This window comes from Macaca mulatta, chromosome 20 (genome assembly GCF_049350105.2).
Source record: "Macaca mulatta isolate MMU2019108-1 chromosome 20, T2T-MMU8v2.0, whole genome shotgun sequence".
NCBI classification, from domain to species: Eukaryota; Metazoa; Chordata; class Mammalia; order Primates; family Cercopithecidae; genus Macaca; species Macaca mulatta.
The window spans coordinates 2,075,857-2,098,897 of NC_133425.1; the positions used below are offsets into that span (position 1 = coordinate 2,075,857).

General features: G+C 60.2%; 1 protein-coding gene and 2 long non-coding RNA genes across 25 annotated transcripts in view; 1 reads left to right on the top strand and 2 right to left on the bottom strand.

Annotated features, from left to right (window-relative positions):
• LMF1 (lipase maturation factor 1) overlaps window positions 1–23,041 on the bottom strand; it is a 120,517-nt gene that overhangs the window by 15,075 nt on the left and 82,401 nt on the right. For 21 of the 23 annotated variants that reach the window (XR_013411381.1, XM_077985188.1, XM_077985198.1 and 18 more), the window contains 5 exons: window positions 10,722–10,889; window positions 2,603–2,783; window positions 2,164–2,317; window positions 1,320–1,503; window positions 47–159 (listed from right to left, as the gene is read on the bottom strand). Coding sequence is in view for 21 of the 23 variants with exons in the window: in XM_077985188.1 (XP_077841314.1) it covers window positions 47–159; window positions 1,320–1,503; window positions 2,164–2,317; window positions 2,603–2,783; window positions 10,722–10,889 (800 nt within the window). In the remaining 2 variants the exon portion in view is untranslated. Of the gene's footprint in view, window positions 1–46; window positions 160–1,319; window positions 1,504–2,163; window positions 2,318–2,602; window positions 2,784–10,721; window positions 10,890–11,020; window positions 12,917–23,041 lie in introns of all 23 variants that reach the window. The other 2 variants (XR_013411382.1, XM_028841042.2) reach the window with 2 other exon arrangements.
• LOC114674403 (uncharacterized) lies at window positions 2,783–7,530 on the top strand. The gene is made up of 3 exons (XR_013411404.1): window positions 2,783–4,973; window positions 5,388–5,575; window positions 5,991–7,530. It is a non-coding gene; the product is annotated as an uncharacterized LOC114674403 (long non-coding RNA).
• Window positions 7,251–9,598, bottom strand: LOC144337822 (uncharacterized). Its single transcript, XR_013411418.1, has 3 exons — window positions 9,218–9,598; window positions 9,061–9,181; window positions 7,251–8,723 (listed from the first exon to the last, which is right to left on the bottom strand). It is a non-coding gene; the product is annotated as an uncharacterized LOC144337822 (long non-coding RNA).

Here is a 23,041-nt window from a genome sequence, read left to right on the forward strand (position 1 = left end):
ACACCCGGATTTGGGGGAGGCCCCTGAACAGCGGAGAGCGTCTTACCTGGGCGGGGGCCTGCTTGCGAAGGGGTTGTGTGCCAGCAGGGACAGGGCCTCAGCGTCGCTGGCCAGGAGCTTGCCAGCCAGGTGGAGGATCCAGTCATTGTGCTCGTAGGTCTGGGAGGAGAGGTCGGGCTGGAGATGGCTGCGCCACGCGCTGTCCAGGCACAGCCCCTCCAGATGCTCAGCCGTGCCCTCCACTCCCTCCCGCGCCAGCCTCTCTGTCTGTCCAGCAGCATGTGGTCCTGAGGCTTTCCTGGAGGTGGGTTCCCTGGGCGGTCACACCCCAGTTCTTTGGCTGGGGTCCCCTTAAGGGGCCGCCTGCTTCGCATGCTCCTTGTAGCCCTGACCACTCATTCCCAGGCTGGCCGCTGGCCTCACTCCCCTGCCTGGGTGCCTCGGAGCCTGTCTGCCCCAGCTCCCTCTGTCTGGGCCCTGCCTCCCTGAGGCTCAGTTTTCTGGTGGCTGAGATGGGACCAGGAGGACAGAAACAGCAGCTCTGTCCGTGAGTGCCTCTGCTACCCCAGCCCTGAGGATTCCTTCCTTCCTGCTTTTTTTTTTTTTTTTTTTTGAGACGGAGTCTCGCTCTGTCGCCCAGGCTGGAGTGCAGTGGCCAGATCTCCGCTCACTGCGAGCTCCACCTCCCGGGTTCGCGCCATTCTCCTGCCTCAGCCTCCCAAGCAGCTGGGACTACAGGTGCCGCCACCTCACCCGGCTTATTTTTTTGTATTTTTAGTAGAGATGGGGTTTCACTGTGTTAGCCAGGATGGTCTCGATCTCCTGACCTCATGATCCGTCTGTCTCGGCCTCCCAAAGTGCTGGGATTACAGGCTTGAGCCACCGCGCCCGGCCAACAGTTCCCTGACCGGGAACCGAACCTTCCTGTTTTCTGAGACAGGGTCTGGCCCTGTTCCCAGGCTCGAGTGCAATGGCGTCATGATTTGAGGCTGCAGCGATTGGGCTCAATTGATCCTTCCTCCTCCCACGTAGCTGAAACCACAGGCGCTGCCCTCACTTGCTGCTAATTCTGTATTCAGGGTCTCGCTATGGCACCCAGGCTGGGATTCCTGGCATGAGACTCCACCTGGCGGATCCTGGGGGACGCTGGGGCTGGGCCTGGATGTCGTGTGGGCTCAGTTCTCAGCTCAGGCAGGATCCCATCCCCCCAGCCTCCCTCCCCACCAGCCCCTTCGGTGGGTGCTCTAGGAACCTGTCCTCTGAGGGCAGAAGAGGGCGGGGTACAGGCGGGTCCGTGCCCGCCGGGGATTGTCCCCCACCTGGAAGGCGGCGAACCACATAAGCCAGTCCAGGCGGTAGTGGTACGGGGAGATGAGGCAGGGCCGTCTGCTGGGGTCGCCTGGCTTGCACTTGAACTCGTAGTCCTCCCACACGGCGTCGGGGGCGCTGGCGTTGGGGCTGGCCGTGCCCTGCAGGATCACCTCCGTCCGCTCCTTGGTGATGCTGCCGGGAGACCGAGGCAGGCCAGGCCCACATCACACACTGGCTGGGCTGAGTGGGGTGCATGGGGGTTCCCCGACTGACCATCCTGGCCCAGGTGGAGGGCCTACACCCCCACCTGCCTCCTGGTCAGGGGCTACTGCGAGGCTGGGTGGGGCTGGGGAGTCTCGGGGACTGGCCCCAGGGGCTCATTTGAGAGCACATTCCCTGCCCCTGAAGACCTGGCCACAGCCGGCATGTGCCCCATGCCCCTTGGCAGCTCGGGGTGGACACGAGGGGGAAGAGGCCAGGGGCTGGCCCAGGGCAGGGAGAGCACCTGTGTTCAGGCAGCACTGCCTGGCATTCCCACCCAGGGAGTCAGGGCCTGGTCGCCTTTTCCTTACGCCCCCAGTAGGCATTCCAGGGCCACAGCCCACCTGCCTGGTGACCTCGGGCCCTACCCCTTTGCCTCATGCGACCAGGACGGAGGAGGCCTGCATGTCCAGGCCTGGTAATGGGGACAGCATAGCCTGTGCCTGGGTCATGCTGGGGTGGGGCAGGGGACACTTGGGGTCATGGGGGCCCACACTCCAACCCCGCCTGAATGTGGCTGCTCAGGGCTGAGTCTCTTCACATACCCAGCTCCGTACCCAGCTCCGGGAGACGGGGACCCCAGGCCCATACCTTCCGAAGGCCCCGTAAGTGTTGACAATGTGAAGAGAGTTGAAATGGGTGTTCATGACCTGTCTGGAGCTCAGCAAGTTGAGGACCACGGGCACGCTGAGCCAGGCCAGCAGGATGCCCAGCGAGACGTTGGCTGCACGCCGCACCACAGAGCCTGGCAGGGGAGTGAGATCTTCCAGGTGGGGCTCCCAGCCGCCCCCTGGCCTGTCCCGGGGAGACTCCAGCTGGTGCTCACTAAGGGTCAGCTGTCCAGGGTCCCGGGGATGGAGCAGCAGCTGACGTCAAGCACCTTGTTCCCGGCGTGCTACACAGTGGACGACACTGACCCACCTCCTGCCCTGGCACCCCCAACCCACAGGGGCAGGCTGTAGGGCTGGCACCACCCAGCTTTCTCATGCCCGTGGGCACTGGGGCAGGGCCCCCCGGCTGAGCCACCTACCGAATCTGGGCTTGGGCCGGGCGCCTCGGATTTCCCTCTGCATCTGCAGGACTCGGTCCTTCAGGCTGCCTGGCCCGGAGGGGAACAAGAACCCCAGGGTGGCGTCATCGAAGCAGGCCAGGCTGGGCACCATGGTCAGCCAGTTGAGGAAGCTGAGGTTCCCACTGACGATGAGGATGGCCTGTGGAGACGCTGCAGCTGAGCCTCGTGCAGGGCCCCTGGGCGGCTGGATCCTCCCTTCTTGGAGCAGGGGGGCCCTGCACCCAGCTTTGCCCTTGCCATCCCCCAGCCCTGGCATCACAACTGAAACCCGGCTGTGCCTTCATGGAGGGGACAGCAGACGCCTCAGAGGTGCCTTCTGACAGATGCTTCCAGAACGTTCCTCCCATGACTGCACGTTTCTGTGCAGGTTCTGTCCCTTGCTTTAGTGATGCGCAAGGTCTGGGGCTGGACCAGACCCTGTGCCCTCCTGGAACTCCTCACCTGCAAAGGGTGCCTGCCGGGGTTACGCCCAGGGAGGGTTGGCGTGTCCACACAGAGAAGGCTGTGCTTGGAGAGTGGGTGCCGGGGACGCCCCTCAGCCGACAGGTGCCACGGACAACAGGGAGCATGGGGGGCCACCAGTAACGCTCCCAGTTCAAAATACGAAGTGCAAGGAAGCGAGACACAGGCCCAGGCCCCTGTGCCCCAGAGAGGGACAGCAGGAGAGGGGAGGGGCTGCATGCAGGGCTGGCCGGGCAGCACGGCCGGGAGGGCTCCGGGGAACGGTTCAGCAGCAGCAGTGGGCAAAGCCGCGGCAGGAGGGACTCGGAGGGCTGCTTCTGGACACCCTGCAGGCCAGTGATCGTTAGGTGACGAAACTGGAGATTGAGCCGCTGTCCCTGCAGCTCCATCAGGTGATGTCACAGGTGCCAAACCTCACCCTGGCCGTTGCCGCGGAGGCGTCAGGGAGACGGCGGCGGCTTGCGTGGCCGGTTGCCCCACGTGGGTAATGGTCTGCGGCTGAGCCGGTGGACCCTGGGCGGGCAGGACCCGGGCGTGGCTCCCTCAGACGGGTCTGTCGGCCAGATTTGATGCACTAAAGCCCAGGCTTTGTCCCCATAACTCAGGAGGAGGGCTGAGGGCATGGACCCCGATGTCTAATAAGGGTCTCGCAGGGGCAGCTGCATCAGTTTTATAGATGATGACAGCGTTTTATGAACTGTGCATTCACGGCTCTCCCTGGGTTAATTTGGAAAAATACCTTTCCTGGTTCTGAGCCCCAAATGAACACTTTCTTATTCTCCACTGTCTACAATGTTACTAACCCCCTGTGCTAAAACCAGCCCCGCCTTGCCGTGCCTGGGGTTAGCCACCTCTGCCAGCAGCTTCCCTGGCGGGCCAGACCCCCATGCCCTCTGTCCTGAGTGTGACCAGGGCTGGTCGGGGGCGGGGCAGGGCGGCTGGGAGCCCCTGAGCTCCCGTGACAGGGAGGGTGCAGGGCTGGGCACTGAGGTCTGGCCTTTGGACCCACTCTTTGGGGTGCTCTGGAGGGGGCGCCCCAGGTGACACTGGAATGTCCTGCCATCCATTCCTGGTGGGAGAAGCTCCAGCCTTTCTGGCCCTTCCCTGGGCCCAGCCTGACTGGCAGATGGGACCAAAGCGACCTGTGGTCATCCTGATGGGAGCTCAGTGGGGAGCTCTAGACTCAGGGAACTAGGGCTCCATGGAGCACAGATCTGGGTGTGAAATCCCGTTTCTAAGAAAGCTTCAGGGCTCGGGGCCTCGGGGCCCTGCTCCGTGCGGAGGCGACCCCGCCGCGCAGCGTTCAGCTGCTCTGCTGCATCTCTCGCCCTCCATCTGGTCGGCTGTTTTGTTATGAAAACGCAGTTCCGTGTAGAGTGCACGGCCTGAGTGCTCCTGGGGGACCTAGTCTTCCTTGTTTTTCTTCTAGCGTCACTGAGCCATCTCCTCAGAGGGAAATCAATCTGCTCAGAGCCCATCTGTGCTCGCCCCCGGCCGGCAGAGTCCTCACACGGCCGTGCAGCCCACAGATGACCCAGCCGGTGGCTGGGAGCAGGGGCGGGGCCAGAGGGGTCCCCACGGCCGGCACAGGAAGAGGAGCTTGAGGTGATGGAATCCTGGGGCCAAGAGACGGAGCAGCAGGGGTTCCGAGGCCAGTGGCGCGTGGCCCCAAGAAGGAAGAGCGGGGTTGGGGTCTCTGGATGCCTCTGGGGCCTCCCGCCTGTCAGGTGCCACAGAGAACAGGTGCGCTTGTGAGGACCCTCTGCTGAGGACACGCCGGCGCTCACGGGGACCCTCCGCGGACGACAAGCCTGCTCGCAGGGAGCTCACGGGGACCCTCCGCTGAGGAAATGTGTTGTGTTCCCAGGTGGGCACTCTGGTGGGCATGAACCCAGTGTGAACTTTGCATTATCTGTGTTGTTTCATCACAACCACACACAGCTCGGGGCCCGTGAGCCCAGCTCCCTCCGGGACAGCCTCGGGATAGCCGGCCTGCGCACGGGGCTGACAGGGCCTCCGGGCCTCTGTCTTGAGGGGGCGTGAGGTGCAGCCACCACAGGGCAAGGAGCCCTTTGGGCGGAGTGGGTGGGGTGGGGCCGGACAGCCCCCTGTGAGCAGGCGACTCAGAGGCTCCAGACCTGAGCTCACCCCCTGCCCCTCCCACCCTGGCGGCCCCAGGTGTGTCTCCCTGTCCCCAGTGCCCTGGTGGAGGCTGATGGCTCCCGTGGGTGCTGGCTGGGTGGCCGGGCTCTGCGGTCACTGCTCACGTGCACCTCTCCAGGCAGCAGTGGCCCCAGGGCCCCGTGGAACTCTCCGGAACAGCTGTGTAAACTGCGCGTAGGAGGAGGGAGGCTGCTCATGCCTCAGCTCCCCAACGGAAGGAACACGGGAACACACGGACCCAGGACGCGCTCCAGGGAGGCAACGCTCAGAGGCGGCCCTGGGTCTCGGGGCACTCGGCGGCCACAGGTGAGGGCGTGGCCCCGGCCAGGGCACTACAATGGTAGAGGGCGCGGGTCACTCTCAGTCCCACACCGCATCATCCCCCACACACCCTCTGCCCTGTACGCCTGTGGGGGCAAAAGCCCTAGCTGAAGACCCCACACTGCCTGCGGACGGGACAAGTGGCCAACCGTCCTCTCCTCTGAGGGGGACGCCAGGCCACGCTGCAGAGCACAGCCACCACCCCGGCTGCTTCCACCTCATCCTGGACATGGTGTGGGGCTGGAGAGGATGACACGGCCTGACCTCTGAGGCCTGGACGGGAGGCGCTGCCTGTGCTGGGTCTTTGGGGGTGGTGCTCAGAGGCCCAGGTGCAATGAGACCCAGCTCTGTCCCCTCCCCTCCCAGCATCCCTACTGTCCACTGCCACTCCCCCCACCAGGCAGCGGACTCCAGAACTGGGCCAGCACTGGCACTGAGGGAACCCGCAGCCCCGCCGTCATGCCTGGGAGGGTCCCTGTCTGCCTGCACCAGGGCCTGTTAGTCCAATTCTCATCCGACCCCCGGCCAGGTTCCTGCGTTCTGAATAAACAAGGATGTTTTTGAGGCCTCTGGTTCAAAGGTCACCTCCCCCATTCCATGTCATGGTAACTCAACCCTCAAGTGACTCCAACTTTCTTGATTAAGTAACTTAGCACCTTGCTTTTCATGAGAGCTTCTCCAAGCCAGGATCAGCTTATTTGGAGAGGGGCAGTGGTGGAACTGGCCACCACAGCCTGAGGGAGGGACGCTACATGGTACACGGGCCGTGGAAGAGGGAGGTGGGATCCTGAGCACCCCCCACTGCCAGGCAACCACGGAGCCAAGCAGGCCCACACTCCGACCTGGCCGTAGTCCAGGGGTGCCCTTGGACTGGCTTCCGAACCAGACCTGAGCCTGGCAGGGGCAGGCGGGAGCCTGGGGCAGCGCAGCCCACACGGGGGGTGCTGGGGAGTGGGGGGCATTCCTGGCAGTCTTCAGCCCGGCCCTCCTCCAGCGGCTGGGACCCCAGGACCACATGGCTGAAGACGGCTCAGGAGTCGCCCGTGTGCGGCCCCACCCAGGTTAGGAATCCTGGAACAGACCACTCCATTCAGGCTGGACACCCCTCCCTGGGTGGCAGTGGGACCCAGGCCTGGCACAGTCAGCCCTGGCCCCACGCCTGTGCTCAGCACAACCTTCCTCATGCCCCGTGTGGGAAGCACATGTGCCCGGGGCTCCGTCTGTGGCCCTTCCGAGGCTGAGTGGAGAAATAAACCGGGGCGCGTGCGGACCACGGGGGTCTCAGTGCCGAAGAGAAACGGGCAGTGGAGGCTCCAGGAGGCGCGGGGAGCCCCCCGTGCAGATGCGGAGGGAAGGGAGCCAGTCTGTGGAGGCCGCACGATGCTTCCCACTCCACAATGTCCGGCAGAGGCAGCACCGTGGAGACGGAGGGCCGGCGGGGCACAGACGACTTCCAGGGCCACGAGCGACTGCGTGAAGCTGCGACGGGGACACGCGTTGTCGTCCATCGTCCGTTTGTCGGAGCTCACAGAATGAGCAACACTGCACATGACTCTCCTGTCAGCTGGGGACTCTAGTTGGCAACAATTTATCAGTCCTGCCTATCAATTATACAATGTCCCGGCCAGTGCAAGGTGCTGAGCGCAGGGAAACTGAGATGGGGATAAGGGAGCCTCTGTAGTCTGCACAGTTTTTCTGAAAACCTAAAACTGTTCTAAAATAAGTCTCTTAATTAATAAAACAGAGCTGAAACCCCGGAGGAACGGACGCAGGTGGCTTGGGGGGGGGCAGAGGTGGGCTGAGGACCTCAGGAGGTCATGGTGGCAAAGATGCTGCCCAAACTGAGACCTCCAGTAAGTTAACCCGGCTGATAACCACTGAGGAAACGGAGGGAAAATAACAGGAAAAAATGCGGAAGATACTAAGAACAAAGAGAAAAACACAAAGATGTGGCAATACGTCCAAGTACGTCAGTTGAGATGTATGGCCCTTAACAGAGACAGAGGGCCAGGCTGACCCTGAGCATGACCTTGCTCCCGCTGTCTCAGGAGCTGTATCGGTGAGGACACAGGCCTTGAGGCCGGGCGTGCACCTGCAGCCATGGCACTTTAGGAGGTCAGGCAAGAAGAGTACTCGAGCCCTGGAGTTCAAAACCAGACTGGGCAACATAGTGAGACCCCCGTCTCTACAAAAAATTAAAAATGGCTGGGCGTGGTGGCACCTGTAGTCCTGGCTACTCGAGAGGCTATAAAACTAACATAATATGATGACTTTTTTTTTGCCAAGATTTGAAAACAGATGAAATGAACAAATTCCCAGGAAAACGTTCACCACAAAAACTGCCTCAAGAAGGAGTCGAAAGCCCACCTGTCCTGTGGCCCCCAAGGGTGATCAGTCAGAGACCCCGGCGGCACAGGCGGCCTCACACGGGAGCACTGCCAGGTGTGAGGATGGCCACCTTTGCTTTCCAGACACCCGCAGAGGAAGAGGCTCAGCTGTGCTGGGAATGTGAACTTGCTTCAGCACCTGCAGCATGAACGTAACCTGCCACGTTACGGATGGAAGAACGAGCATCTCACGACTGATGGAGAAACACTTTCTACAACTCAGCATCCATTCATGGCTAAAAACCACAAAGGAGAAGTGAATAAAAGCAGCCACGAAAACAACCCACAGCTGGCATCGTGACAGACAGTGTGCAGGGCGGGGGCCCTCCCTGCTGTGGGACCCTAGACCCAGACGGCACTCAACCCTGCCCAGCAGGGGAGAAAGGGATGGACGCAGAACCGGCAGAATCCCCAGATCGCCCACAGGACACGTCTGTGAGGGACCCGCGAACGGACAGGGTAGCACCAGTGCAGAGGTCGCCCGAGAAAGGCTGAGGTCACCAGAGTCCCACACTTAGCAACCAAGAGGAGGAAGTGTGAGTTAAAAGGGCACCATTTGCAATATCAACAAAAGAAGTCACCTGGGTGCTGCTGCCCCGTGAGGGGCACGGCCACATGGAATTGACTGACGCTACCCCAGGAGCCCGCAGACACGTGAGGGGCACGGCCACACGGAATCCACTGACGCTACTCCAGGGGCCCGCAGACACGCGAGGGGCACGGCCACACGGAATCCACTGACACTACTCCAGGAGCCTGCAGACGTGCGAGGGGCACGGCCACATGGAATCGACTGACGCTACCCCAGGAGCCTGCAGACACGCGAGGGGCACGTCCACACGGAATCCACTGACGCTACCCCAGGAGCCCGCAGACGTGCGAGGGGCACGGCCACACGGAATCGACTGACGCTACTCCAGGGGCCCGCAGACACGCAAGGGGCATGGCTACACGGAATCCACTGACGCTACTCCAGGGGCCCGCAGACACGCGAGGGGCACGGCCACACGGAATCCACTGACGCTACTCCAGGAGCCTGCAGACGCGCGAGGGGCACGGCCACACAGAATCGACTGACGCTACCCCAGGAGTCCGCAGACACGCGAGGGGCACGGCTACACAGAATTGACTGAAACTACTCCAGGAGTCCGCAGACACGCGAGGGGTACGGCCACATGGAATCGACTGAAGCTATTCCAGGAGCCTGCAGACATGCGTGGCATATGGCTATTCCAAGAGCCCGCAGACATGTGTGGGGTACGGCTACATGGAACCAACTGAAACTATTCCAGGAGCCCTGAGCAGCTGCAGAGAGAAACGTGCGGTCCTGGACAGGGCTTGATCTGTGAGCAAGTCTGTTCTTCCCACTTAGATTCACAGTGACATCGATGCCCGCCAGAGAAATCACCCCACGGGTACCGGCACCTGCCTCCGAGCAGCTAACGTGGAAAAGACTGAGGGCGTCAGGAGCTGCTCAGGGCCCCTGCGACCACAGCCAGGGTCCTTGCTGCGGGGAGGGGCCAAGAGCGGCACAGCCACCCTGGGACACGTGCAGCTTCCTGTAAAGTGAATCACAGGTCTGCTCACGGTACAGCAGAGCCCTTGAAAACACGTCCACGGGATGACGAGATCGCGTGTGTGCACGGCAGGCTGTGATGAAAACCGGAAACCACCACAAGTGCACAGACAGGACAGACGGACTGACCACAGGACGCACACCATGAAACGGGGCCCGGCCAACAACCGTGGGTGCCCCCACGTGCACCAACGTGACGTAGCACCCGCGCCTGCTGATGGAGCTTTGCCCCTAGAGGCTGTGGTGCTCTGGCAGGGGTGGGCAGGGCAGGGGAAGGGCGGGCAGGGCGGGAGAAGGGGCATGGGGCAGGGCGGGAGAAGGGGCATGGGGCAGGGCGGGAGAAGGGGCATGGGACACCCAGGTCCATCTGTTCTCCAGGGCACGTGGAATGCCACCCCAGGACCTGTGCATTGCCCTGGATGTCTGTTACACCTCCATCGAAACAATCGAGAGACAGAACCACCTTTAAAATCCCCACCACGTTTTCCTTGGGAATTGACAATCGGAATGTAGCGTTTATAGGGAAAAGCAAACGCCCGAGACTGGCCCAGCCCGGCCGGAGGCGGCATGGGGGTGCCCTGCCCTTCGAGGCGTCCTCAATGCAGGGGGCTTGTGGGGCAGGGATGGCAGTGAGCGTGGGCAGGACGGGGGTTCAGGGGTGCCTGGGTTCCGGGGGCAGGGGAGGCAGTCCCTCAACCACATGGAGACAAATGACCCTCGCCTCTCGCAGACCCTGGTTCCTGGTGGACTGACACAAACACGGGAAAGGAAACCTCTAGAATGGAAGAATCGTAGGAGAGGATCCCAGGAATGTGGGGGTGTCCACACAGGGCCTTGGCGTGCCTGACCCCGTCCCGCTGCCGAGCCCAGGACACGGCTGGGCCTCTCGCAGCTGCAGGAAATGCTCTTGGGAGGAGCCAGTCCTCGGAGGACGCCTGGGAAGGAGACCCTCAGCCTCCAGCCCGGGACAGGGCCGCAGTGGGGCCCCTGCAGGGGATGAGAAGGAGCTGGTGAGGCCCTGACACCAACAATGGCTGGGGAGGACAGGCTGTCCCCAAGAAAGGGGGCCTGTAATGCCCCAGGGGCCTCCCAGACAGCAGGGCAGCCAGAAATAGGGCGACGGACCAGCGTCTGTGGACATGGGGGCCGGCGGGCGGCGCGGGCTCACCTGGAACAGGATCTGCAGCGCCCCGTGGATGATGCAGGCCCGCCGGCCGAGGAAGAGGAAGAAGGGCACCAGGAGCTCGATGAAGTGGTTGCTGAGTGTCTCGAAGCGGTGGAACCACCAGGGTGAGTGGTGTAGGTAGTATGCCACAGGGTTGGGCACCGGCTGGGTCTGCAGGGACAGGAGGGGCTGTTGAGGTGCCTGGCCGATCTCAGGGGGTGGGGCTAGGGATAGGCATGTGGGTCCCCGGCCCCCTGACCCTGACCCCAACCCCTACTGCACACAGGATCCCCCCGGCTCACCTGACCCTGCACACGCGGAGCCCACCTGCCAGCCTAAGAGCCAAGGGACACTGAGGGGGAAGCGAGTTTTTAAAGCAAAAGCAAAGTGTTTATATTTGTCTTAAAATCTTTACCATCTAAAAGCCAAGAATACACACCCTAACTGAAGAATACACACCCTAACTGAAGAATACACACCCTAACTGAAGAATACACACCCTAACTGAAGAATACACACCCTAACTGAAGAATACACACCCTAACTGAAGGAGACAACACCTGGAACCATCCGTGCCGAACGCGAGAACACAGGCGGTCGGAGAACGCTGCCCACACCACCCCCAAGAGCTGGGGTCCGCAGGTGGCCCCTCAGGCTCAGGATGCCCTCTCCCTGGGGATGGGCATGTGGGTGGGGATGTGCCGGTTGGGGACCAGCAGGAATGGGGGCCTGGGCCCCGAGCCCAGCTCAAGGCTCTAAGCGCAAAACCTGGCTGTGGGGACCTTGAAGCCTCCCAGGCCAAGCCACAGAGGAGTCCGCACACCTGGGTCCCACTCGGCAGCCCTGTCAGGAGGAAGGGCAGGAACTTGCTCTGCACCATAACTGAAAACTATCAAGGCCAGGCCTGTGATCCCAGCACTTTGGGAGGCCAAGGCAGGCAGGTCACTTAAGCCCAGGAGTTTGAGGCCAGCCTGACAACATATCAAGGCCCCATTTCTATAAAAATAAAAAATTAGCTGGGCATGGTGGTGCATGCCCGTAGCCTCAGCCACCTGGGAGGCTGAGGCAGAAGGATCGCTAGAACCCAGGAGGTGGAGGCTGCCGTGAGCCATGACTGTGCCACGGCACTCAGCCTAGGCGACAGAACAAGACCTTGTATCAATCGATCCATCAATCAAATCAGAGCGGTTGTGCAGACTTGTCTGGAGTGAGAACGCCCGACTGGCAAACGGGGCCCAGGCCCCACACGCTGTTTCCTGGAAACCCCCGACGATGGGACCCGGAGTGGCACTGCCAGGGCCATGTGAGTCGGTGAGCCCAGGGTGGTGGTGGGAAAAGTACCCGTGATGGACGATGCTGCACGCTCTGCCTGGCTTTGCAGAGGGGCCTGCCCGCATGCTGCTCAGGGCTGAAGGCCTTGCTAGCACAACCCGCGGGAGCCATGGGGTCCGGCACAGCCACAGAAGCCCCACTGGGGACAACAATCACAAGCCCTGCAGAGACGGAGGCAGCCCCCAGACGCTTCAGAGTCCGCACCCTGGTCCTGGGACTCCCGGGGTCCAGAGAGGCTGCGTGGAGGTCGGGGCCCTCGGGTGGCAGAAAGCGCACATAGGGGCCGTGCTGGGCACTCGCTCCGGGGCGGGGGTGTGGGATGTGCAGGAGGCGGCCACGTGCACACCCGAGAGCAGCACTCGCTCCGGGGTGGGGGTGTGGGATGTGCAGGAGGCAGCCACGTGCACACCCGAGTGGGGGTGTGGGATGTGCAGGAGGCAGCCACGTGCACACCCGAGTGGGGGTGTGGGATGTGCAGGAGGCAGCCACGTGCACACCCGAGAGCAGCACTCGCTCCGGGGTGGGGGTGTGGGATGTGCAGGAGGCAGCCACGTGCACACCCGAGAGGGGGCGTCTGGGCACAGGGCCCCAGTACCCGAGAGCCGTGGGCTGGGGAGGGTCCTGAGGCCTCTGCTCATTTGCTTACAAGGCAAAGAGTTATTTTTGTTTACACTGAGGCTGGGAGAAAACATCATGACCTGAAACTCGGCTGTGAGCCATGAGGTGGGTGTGGCAGTGTCACACTGCACGGCAAGGCCAGGAGCTCCCGTGCGGCCGGGACACTCAGCGCGCGGCCAGGGGAATGGTGGGTCAGGGCATGTCGGGACTGCTGGCCCAGACCTTAGGAAACAGTCCGCAAACTTCTCCTAAAAGACAATTTTAAATAAGAAAAACATGAGGAAAGTGTGAAGGGGATGACACCTGTTTAGGGACTTAGAAGGCAGCAGATCTTGGGGGAGAAGGAGTGTTGTCTGTTGGGACCCACCCCCCAGTGCCCACAGTGAAAAGCCAGAGAAGAACCAGAATGCCTGGGCTGCCACTTCCCTTGTAGGCTGCTGCTCACTGTGTGTTTGGGGTTGTGGCGAGACCCACGCAGGAGGTGGCAGGCTTGGCCAGGTGCTGGGAACAAGCATCTCCAGGGCTAGGCCCACACCCGAAGTCCCAGCTCTCGGTCTGGCTTCTGGGGTGGGGGACTTGAACCTCTCCTTCCCTCCTGCACGCTGGGGCTGCTGACGTGTGGGAGGGGAGAGGAGGCTGCTTATGCTTATCAGGTGAGGGTCTTGGGATGAAGAAGGCAGGTCCCATGTGTTCCAGGAACAAGCCAATCACGAAGGTCCCTGTGGGAAGCGGCCCTTGGATGTTGCGTCCCAAAGTGGTGACTGCCACTGGCTGAGAACCTCACCTGGGAAGGGGCCACGGCAGGCGCACAGTGTGATGCCTTTGTGGACATGCAACCCCCCTTCCCATCACGGCAATTGCAGATGGAGGAAAACGACAGTGAGTGGCAAAGACGGTGACAAATGTGACAGAAACGGGGCTGATGTGACCCAACGCTGTGTTAAAACAAGAAAAGCCTCAGGCCCAGCTGTGGTGGCTGCTGCCCCCGCCGAGCGGGGTTTGCCTCCCCAGCTGACCTTGGCCCCCCCTGAGAGGGGTTCGCCTCCCCAGCTGACCTTGGCCCCCCCTGAGCGGGGTTCGCCTCCCCAGCTGACCTTGGCCCCCCCTGAGTGGGGTTTGCCTCCCCAGCTAACCTTGGCCCCCCCTGAGCGGGGTTCGCCTCCCCAGCTGAACTTGGGGCTCAGCTTTGGCCAAGAGAATGCAGTGAGTGATGTTCTGAACTCTCAAGCTCAGTCCTTGAAGAGGCAGATCCAGCCCCATGAAAGATCCCTCTACTCTGAGGCCACCAAGCTGTGAGGAAGCCCATGGTGGCCATGTGGCAAGGCCATGAGGAGACACACTAAGTTCCAGAACAAGTGAAGCCTCCCTGGACCTCTCAGCCTGGCTATCAGCTCGTGAATGACCCCACCTGATACCACGTGCAGCAGAAGAGCCGCCCGGCAGAGCCCATCACAGGACCAGGGGAGAGAGGAGCCACCCGGCAGAGCCCATCGCAGGACCAGGGGAGAGAGGAGCCGCCCGGCGGAGCCCATCGCAGGACCAGGGGAGAGAGGAGCCGCCCGGCGGAGCCCATCGCAGGACCAGGGGAGAGAGGAGCCGCCCGGCGGAGCCCATCGCAGGACCAGGGGAGAGAGGAGCCGCCCGGCGGAGCCCATCGCAGGACCAGGGGAGAGAGGAGCCGCCCGGCGGAGCCCATCGCAGGACCAGGGGAGAGAGGAGCCGCCCGGCGGAGCCCATCGCAGGACCAGGGGAGAGAGGAGCCGCCCGGCGGAGTCCATCGCAGGACCAGGGGAGAGAGGAGCCGCCCGGCGGAGTCCATCACAGGACCAGGAGAAAGATGCTGCTGCTCTAAGCCACTGAGGCTTGGGGTGTGTTGTGCGATAGCAGATCTCTGAAACAGCCTGAATCCAGAAGCCAAAGAGTGTGGAACTCTGATGTTAGTGGGAAAAGCCCATTTTAGAGAAACCAAAGTAAAAGTTTTTCTGAGTCTTTGGGTAACAGATACTTAGTACTGACTCACACACCCTCCACCCCAGACACGGCTCAGCACTCACAGCTGTGTAAGCCTCCTCACATCCTGGAGAGGTACAGAAACAATATTTGAAGAAACACTGGCCAAATATTTTCTGAATGTAATGACAATGATAGACCTATAGATTCAAGCAACTCAACGAACTCCAAGCACAAAAAACATGAGGAAAATGACACCAACTAACCAAATGGCCACATTTTACTGCATGACAGTATGACACTATCGATCACTTTGATTGTAGTTTGATTGACAAGTAATCAAATTGTCACAAACTGCCTATGTTAATTAGATCATATTGGTTGGTAGTGTTTTTCAACTCTTCTATATCCTTATTTTGTATCTACCTGCTTTATGTGTTATTGAAATCTCCAACTTTATGAATTTGTCTACGTCTGCTTACAGTTCTATCCATTTTTGCTTCATGTCTTTTGACGCTCTATTACCAGGTGCATAGATGTTTGAGAGTCTCCTGACCTCCTGATGAACACTGTGAAATAGCCTCTTTACTCCTGATCACATTCTTTGCTCTGAATTCTGCTTTGTATGCTGTGAAGGTGGCCAGTCCAGCCTTCTTGTCACTTGTGTTTGTATGGTATGTTTTTCCACCCCTTACCTTTCGGCCTGTGTGTGTCTTCGTATTTGAAGCGTATCTCTTAGAGTAGTGTTACAAACTACACATCATAATCGAATATTGCTCAAAACTTGTGAGAAAAAATCTTACATGCAAATAGAGAAAGATGTTACAGAGTATGTAGATAAGGAGTTGTCATAGGAAATAATGCAAATGAGACGAGAGTAGAGTACAATCTTTAAAGTACTAAACCTGTCAACCTAGAATTCTATACCCAACAACAATCTCTTTCAAAAATGAAGGTGAAATAAAGACTTTGTTAGACGTTGACAAGCTGAAAGAACTTGTCACCAGCAAACCTATGCTAGAAGAAATGTCAAGTCTGTTAGGTGGAAGGAGAATGATCACAGATGGAAACCTGGGTCTCCACGCAGGAGTGAAGAGTCTGGAAATGTTAACATGAGGTGGAAGGAGAATGATCACAGATGGAAACCTGGGTCTCCACGCAGGAGTGAAGAGTCTGGAAATGGTAACATGAGGTGGAAGGAGAATGATCACAGATGGAAACCTGGGTCTCCACGCAGGAGTGAAGAGTCTGGAAATGGTAACATGAGGTGGAAGGAGAATGATCACAGATGGAAACCTGGGTCTCCACGCAGGAGTGAGGAGTCTAGAAATGGTAACATGAGGTGGAGGGAGAATGATCACAGATGGAAAGAAGAGCTCTGGAAATGGTAAGTATACGGATACACAATGAGGCTATTCTTCCAATTGTATGAAATGTCTCTGAAAGATAATTGGACTGTTTAATCGAACTGTTTGGCAATAATAGCAAAAGACCGGGAGGAGAAAATACTGTTGGTAGAATATTGTTGTAAAATTCTTTCAGCATTTATGAAATAGGCTTAGTATAACTTGAAGGTGGGCTGTTATGGATTAAAGGTATGTACTATAAACCCTAAAACCACCACACAATTAAGACAAAAAAGTTACAGCCAAGAAAGAAAATAAAAAGGAGTCACAAACATATTCAATTAATCCAGAGGAAGGTATAAAATAGAGAACACATGGGAGAAACAGAAAAGAAATCGCAAGACAACAGCTGAAACCTTCCCCAGGAAAGACTGCAGTGGATGCCAATGGCCCAACACCCAGATAAAGGGCGGGACTTGTTGGACTGGATTGAAAAATAAGACCCAAGCATACTCTGGCTCTAAGAGATCTGCTTCAAATACGAAGACACACACAGGCTGAAAGGTAAAGGGTGGAAAAACAGCATATAAACGTGAGTGACGAGAAGGCTGGACTGACCACCTTCACACCAGACAAAGCACAACTCAGAGCAAAGAATATGAGGAGGAGTTAGGAGGCCATTTCACAATGTTCATCAGGTCGGAAGACTCTCAAATATGTACGCGCCCGATAACAGGGCTTCAGAAGACATGAAGTGCAAGCAGACATAGACAAATCCGTAATTAGAGTTGGCGATCTCAATCTCCGTCATCTCAATAATCGATAACACAGGCAGAAAATGAGGACGTACCGGAGAGCTGAAAACACTATTGGCCAACTCGATCTAATGAACCCTGGCAGAACACTGTTCATTTTTAGCTCAAATGGAACTTTCACTAAGACGAACCACATTCTGGGCTACAGAACAAATCTGACTAAATGTTAAGACTCAGGGCAGATCCGATACATTCTGACAATAAAGCAATTAAATTAGAAACCAATAACAGAAAGAGATCTGGAAAATCCCCATCCCTTTGGAGCCTTTACAGAACCTCCGTTTCAGTGCGGGTTACAACATTTGATTCTCACAACCGCCTTAGGGTAGTGGGTGATCAGTTTAAAGCTGGAAAGACAGAACTTGCTCGGGATCACACAAGCCAGTAAGGGGGCGTGGAGGGTGGGCAGCACAGGGCTGCGTAAGAACAGGGCTCAGATGCAGGCGCTGCCATCCTCGGCTGCGTGGGTAGAAGAGCCGTGAGCACTGCTGACCTTGAGGTGGCACCCCTGCCTCCCATACCGCGGCTGTCCCTGGCAAGAGGACCCCAGGAGAACCGGGAAATCCAGGCCCAGGGAAGGCCGGTGTCTCCTCAGGCCTGTACTGGCCTGGTGTGCTGCTCTGCCGGGTGATGCCAGGGCATGGGCCTGGGGCTGTCAGCCGGGCCCTGCCAAAACCACCCTGCAGTGGGCCACCTGCCAGGCCAGGCCCCTCCCACCCGAGGCCCCCCACATTTACCAGGCCCCTCCCACCCGAGGCCCCGGACACTTCCCAGGCCCCTCCTACCCGAGGCCCTGGACATTCCCCAGGCCCCTCCCACCCGGGCTCCTGACATTCCACAGGCCGGCACTGCCCCTCCTCCCCAGCCCCCAGCACACACAGAAAACATTTTCTTACAATAACCAATAAAACAGCCAGGAGACAAGGCGAGAAGCCTCAGCTCCCAGCATGCTGGATGGGATTCAGGCACGGTTCCCCTAACAATGACATTTACAGTCTTTAAGGGTAACGCCAACCTGGGTATATATTATTCCCACATTAGCGGGCCACCATATCTGAGGGCGCTTGGTGACTCACATCCAGTCACAGCCTGAGGGGGCTGGCAGCCCACGGTCCCTAGTCGTAGTTAAAGGCATTACAGGACCTCCTGGCCCAAACCCTTGCTGGGTGGGTCCTGGGACACAGGAGGACAAAAGGCTGTGCTGAGCTTCCCTGTTGGGACTCAGCCAGGGGCAGCCCCAGCCGCTGTGCTCTGTGTGAGCCTTGAGGGGCAAGCTGGAAAGGGGCGCCTGCCTGACACGGGGACGCACCAGCCACAAAATACACTGGTGGAAGCTGGCCAGGCCAGGCTGAGCACGTCAGCACGGACTCCCGCACTCCTGCCGGAAGTGTGGCACACACGTGGCCTCGGTACCTGTGGCGGAGCTGGGCGGAGGGCGCATGAGCGGAGGCTTCTCTCAGCAAGGCTGCTCTGGGCAGCAGGGCCCTGTCCCCCGGGGGCATCCACAGCAGCTCTGCACCCCCCTGTCACTCCCACCCACACCCGGAGGCCCCGCAGAACTCTGGGAGCCCAGTCCAGTGAGGGCTGCTCTGTGCGGCCCGCCGCACGCAGACAGTGCGCGCTCCTAGCACGAATGGCCTCTGGTCCCCGTGAGCACCTCGGGGTGAGCAGGGCTGTCGCAGGCACCCTGGAAGGCATGGCCGTGGCCTGGGCCTGGAGTCAGGGTGCAGAGAGTGACCACGGGCAGGGGCAGTGCTTCCGGATCTCTCTAACCACTGGTCTAAAACTCCACCCGCATGTGTGGGAGCCAGAGACGCACCCCCAAGCCGCAGGCTGCCGGCCGCAGGCTGGGAGACCCTGGCTCCAGGAGTGTCAGGTGGCCCCAGGCAGATCCAGGGGACCCGCGCCCTGCCCAGGCAGCTCCCCGAGGGTCTGTGGTACGTGGCCTGGTCCCCGGTAGTGAGCCGACTCTGGGAGGCTCCGTGCCATCTCGGGACCTGTCTGTAGCCCTGAGAGCGTCCTTCAGCAGACAGACTTGTCCTTCTCCACGACGTCGGGCCAAACTCACCGACAGGCCTGACCTCGGGCCAAGCCTTGGGGTGGAGCAGGGGGTGGAGCTCAGTGGGGTACTCCTGCCGGCAGCAAGGGAAGTGGCCGTGGGTCCCTGCCCGCCCAGGCCCTGGCAGGGGCTGCCCTGTGCCACGTCTGGGAAGCAGCTCTGGACGGGGCGTGGAAGGAGCACCGTGGGACTGAATGATGGTGCTAGACTTCCCGCAGCTCTCTAGCAACAGAGTCACGTTCAACTCCCCTAAAAAGCAACGGAGACTTGTTTGCAACGTTTGGGGTCCATGTACTCCAGATCCAGTGAGTCTTCTCTGCATCAAAATCATCCGTGGGAGTCCTCACCCCATCCCTCTCGATGACAGCTGACTTCCTAAAACCCACGTGCAGAGGACAGGCCTGGACTTTCCATTTCAGCAGCCAGCGCCATCCCTGCTGCTCAAAGCAGCTGCGTGACCCCCGCATTCACAACCTGCTATTGCATCCGTGTCGTCAGGAGACCACTGTGACGTGGGAACCGCAGCAACCCTCCCCACAGCCCGCGGCATTCCAGATGGCGCCCGTCCCCGGTCACCAACCCTTGTCCTGTGCTGGCCCTGGGATCCTGGGGGTCCTGGGGACAGGGCTGAGGACATGGTTCTGGTCCCTCTCCTGGCTGAGAGCAAGCAGCCATCAGTGCATCCCCAGTGTTTCGTGGGACCGAGCCCTTGGCCTGCAGGATCTGCACTCACTCTGGGTAGAGGGCGTCAGAGCTGAGTGAGCTGCAGGGCATCCTGGTGGAGTCTGCGGAGATCTGGGAACACCACGCGTGGAAGGCCACAGGGCTTGTTGGGAGTTTCAGGCAGAGCTGCCCCGTCACCTTTCACCCTCCGGGGAACTGGCCTCTTCTCTTGGAACTTGGGGACGCCTCCCCCGCTGCTTCTGGCTTAACCGACAGAATTTGCTGGCAACTGCCTTTCGTTACCAGCAGATGAAAAAAGCGCGAGTCTGGGCTGTGAGGCTGCGGACGGCCACGGCCGAGCAGTTCCTTCGGGGGAGAGAAGTCCGCACACTCGGAGCTCCAGCCCGGAGGGAGAGTCCCCGGGGTGCATGGCTGCCTTTCGCTCTGTGCTGCTGAAACTTCCGGAGGTTTCCAGGCTCCTGAAGGGGCTCAGCATCCCCCACAGCATAGGGGCAACTCTCCTAGAAAGGGGCACCCCCCTGACTCCTTATCTGACCAGCAAGAAGCGGAAAGACAGCAAAAGGGCCTGAGGCCCCCACCCCTGATGCTGTGGGGCAGACGGCGCGGCTCGGGGGCTGCAGGCAGGGGCCTGCCACCTTCCGGAATCAGGTCCTCCTCGGAGAGAGGATTCATGCAGGGCCCTGGGCGCGCAGATGACATCCTGACTTCCTGAAACCTTCACCAGTGCCTCGTCCTCAACACACATGGGAGGGAGCATCCTTGTCTGAGAGACAAGTCTGAGGTGAGAGGGGGCTGCGGCTCCCGTCCCAGCTGAGGGCCCCTCTGCCTCATGGCCGCCGCCCACCTGTGCATCCCTCTCCCAGGGCCCCCACGTAGCTGTCCCCAGACGTGATGTCCTCGCTCTCCCCACACACTGCCCCTGTACCTGGCCTTAGACTGGGCATGGGCACTGCTCCGTCTGTCGAGTGGAGTCCAGGCCCCTGAGGCCGGTACGTGGGCCATCCCTGCCCCAGGGGACACAGTGAACCGCAAAGAGCCCTGTCACGGTGGTCCACCCGCTGCAGGCACGGCGCCGCACTGCTCTGAACACTGGCTACTCCAGGTACTCGCTCCTACAGCCCCAAGGGGCCCCCTTGGGGATGTAAGAAAAGGGGTTCCTGGGCCTTCTCCCAGCTCAGTGGGGCTCCCCCATGCCTCTTCAGGTGATGGTGGGACTTGAAACGCGATTCCCCGAGGACAGTCTCTGCAGCTGGGCGGGGAGGGGGTGGCCCCACCCGCTGGGACAGCAGCTGCCGCCAGAGCCTCAAGCCGCCCGGCTTGGCCCTGGACCCCATGTGACCATCAGGACATTAGGCTCGAGGCTCTCCGTGAGCCAAGGCTCAGCCTGTCCTGGGATGTGGATGAAAAGGGCCCTGACCTTGCACACCCTGCACTGCAGCCTCAGTGTCTGGAGAGGGGAGTGGCCCCAGCCACAATCCAACCTTCCAGAAGCTCAGCCACGTGGGTACAGGACCCCCATGTGTCTGGGCCTCCTCTAAGGACACAGTCGTTGGATTTGGGGCTCAGCACAGTCCACGCTGACTTCATCTTAACTAATCACAAGGCGGTCCCAGATAAAGCCACGCTGCAAGCTACAGGGAGAGTGGGTTTGGGCCCTGCCTGCAGGCCCTGTCTGTGGCCCGGACACCGCTGCGGCCGACCCTCCGGGTGGCAGTGACACCGAGGGTGCCTCGAGACATCCAGGGCCATCCCTCAGGCCCGGGCCGCCCCTGCCTCTGTGCTCTAGGCTGGGCCCACTCTGTCCACTGTCTCGGGCCATGTCTGAACTGGTGGAGTTGGCGGCGGACACAGAGCACTCCTCACACACAACACAGCAGAGAGCTCCGGCGAGGGGCAGTCCTGGGCCTCTGGGGCACAGGAAGAACTGGGTGCTCACAGGGGCGGGAAGGGACCCACCGCATCCCAGCTGGCCGCGTGGACACAGGGGAAGGCAGTGCTGACAGGCAGCTGTGGGGCCCCCCAGCCAGCCTCCCCAAGAGTTGCGACCTGCGTCCTCGCTGGAGCGCAGCTGTGGCGTGACCCGCCCCTCAGAAACACCACACCCTGGTGGTCCTGACCGGGAGAGTCCTGCGGATCCCGAGACCCTCCCGGGCCCAGAGCAGCCACGTTCACTGAAGAGACACAGCCCAGGATGCCTGACACCAGCTTTAAAATGCAGCCGCTCCGTAGAGAAGGAATCAGGGTGTTTATGGGGACACGGGTGGGCACCTCAGTGTCTCTCGCCAATGGAAACCTGCATGGGATGGTCCTCACCAGCCCCCAGCCTTCGTGGACCTGAGCCCAGTGCACCACCGCTGTGCCCCCCTGTGCTGAGCCAGCGGGCTCCGTGAGATGCGCTGTGGAGCTTCTGGGCTGGAGACAAGGGGCCCACCCAGCTTTCCTGACCTGTCCTGAGGGCTTCTGGAGACATGGGACCTCCCCACACTTTCCCAACCTGTCCTGAGGGCACCTTACAGGGCCCCTCGGCTCTGCTGACCTGTCCTGAGGGTGTCTGGACACACGGGTCCCCTCAGCTTTCCTGACCTGGGCTGAGGGCGCTGGACCTTCTCAGGGGCAGGGTGGCTGGCGTGGGCTGCGGTGTGTAAGCTTTGTTGGCGATAGCCTCTCACGCATGTGTGCTCTGCCGCTGCTGCCTGTCACGGCTGTGTTGGGACTATCCAGCCACAGAGCTGAGAGCGTTTGCTTTCTGGTATCTCACCGACCGTCAGCAGAACCTGGTCTCAGACCGAGAGGAGCTCACAGGTCCTCAGCAAGGCGGAGCATTTGATGGGGTATGGGGAGATCTCAAGAGCCTGAAGAATAAAGTCAGGACACAGCCACTAAATGTAAATGCAGGCATAAACGCCCGTCCCAGGCTGGCACGTGGACCAAGACACAGAACCGCAGCAGGGGTGCCACGTGAGAACAGCACCAGCTCCACGCGTGGAGGCGGTGAGTGCCAGAGCAACCCTGGCAGAAAACGCAAAGGCAATGAGACAGTTGCCACTGGCTGTCGGCGGCACGCGGACAACGACGGCTTCCAGTGCAGGTGTGAGCACTGGCCGGACGCAGGAAGGGGTGTCCGGGCCTGAGATGCTCTAGGTGCGCCGTGGCCACAACCACACAGGCCCAGGGTGGGGATGCTGCTACCAGGAGGCTCCCACATGGACTGAGAACAAATGACTATCCAAGCTCCAGGCCCCAGGTCATTCCCAGCCCCTACATGAACTTGTGAGCAGTTGGCAGGAACCGGGGTGTCTGAAGGGACTCAGCCTGGGCCTGGGGGCCAAGCACAGTGGAACTATGCTGTGGTTCACACCTGCCCTGTGGGACACACCTGCCCGTGTCCAGGTAATGATGGAGCCACAGCTCCGCATGGCAGGGGCTGGGCACACAGCCAGGAAGCCCCCAAGAGGCATCTGCCGGGACGGTGGGGAGCTGTGGACTCCAGGAAGGAAGGGCTGGCCTGGAGGCCTGGGC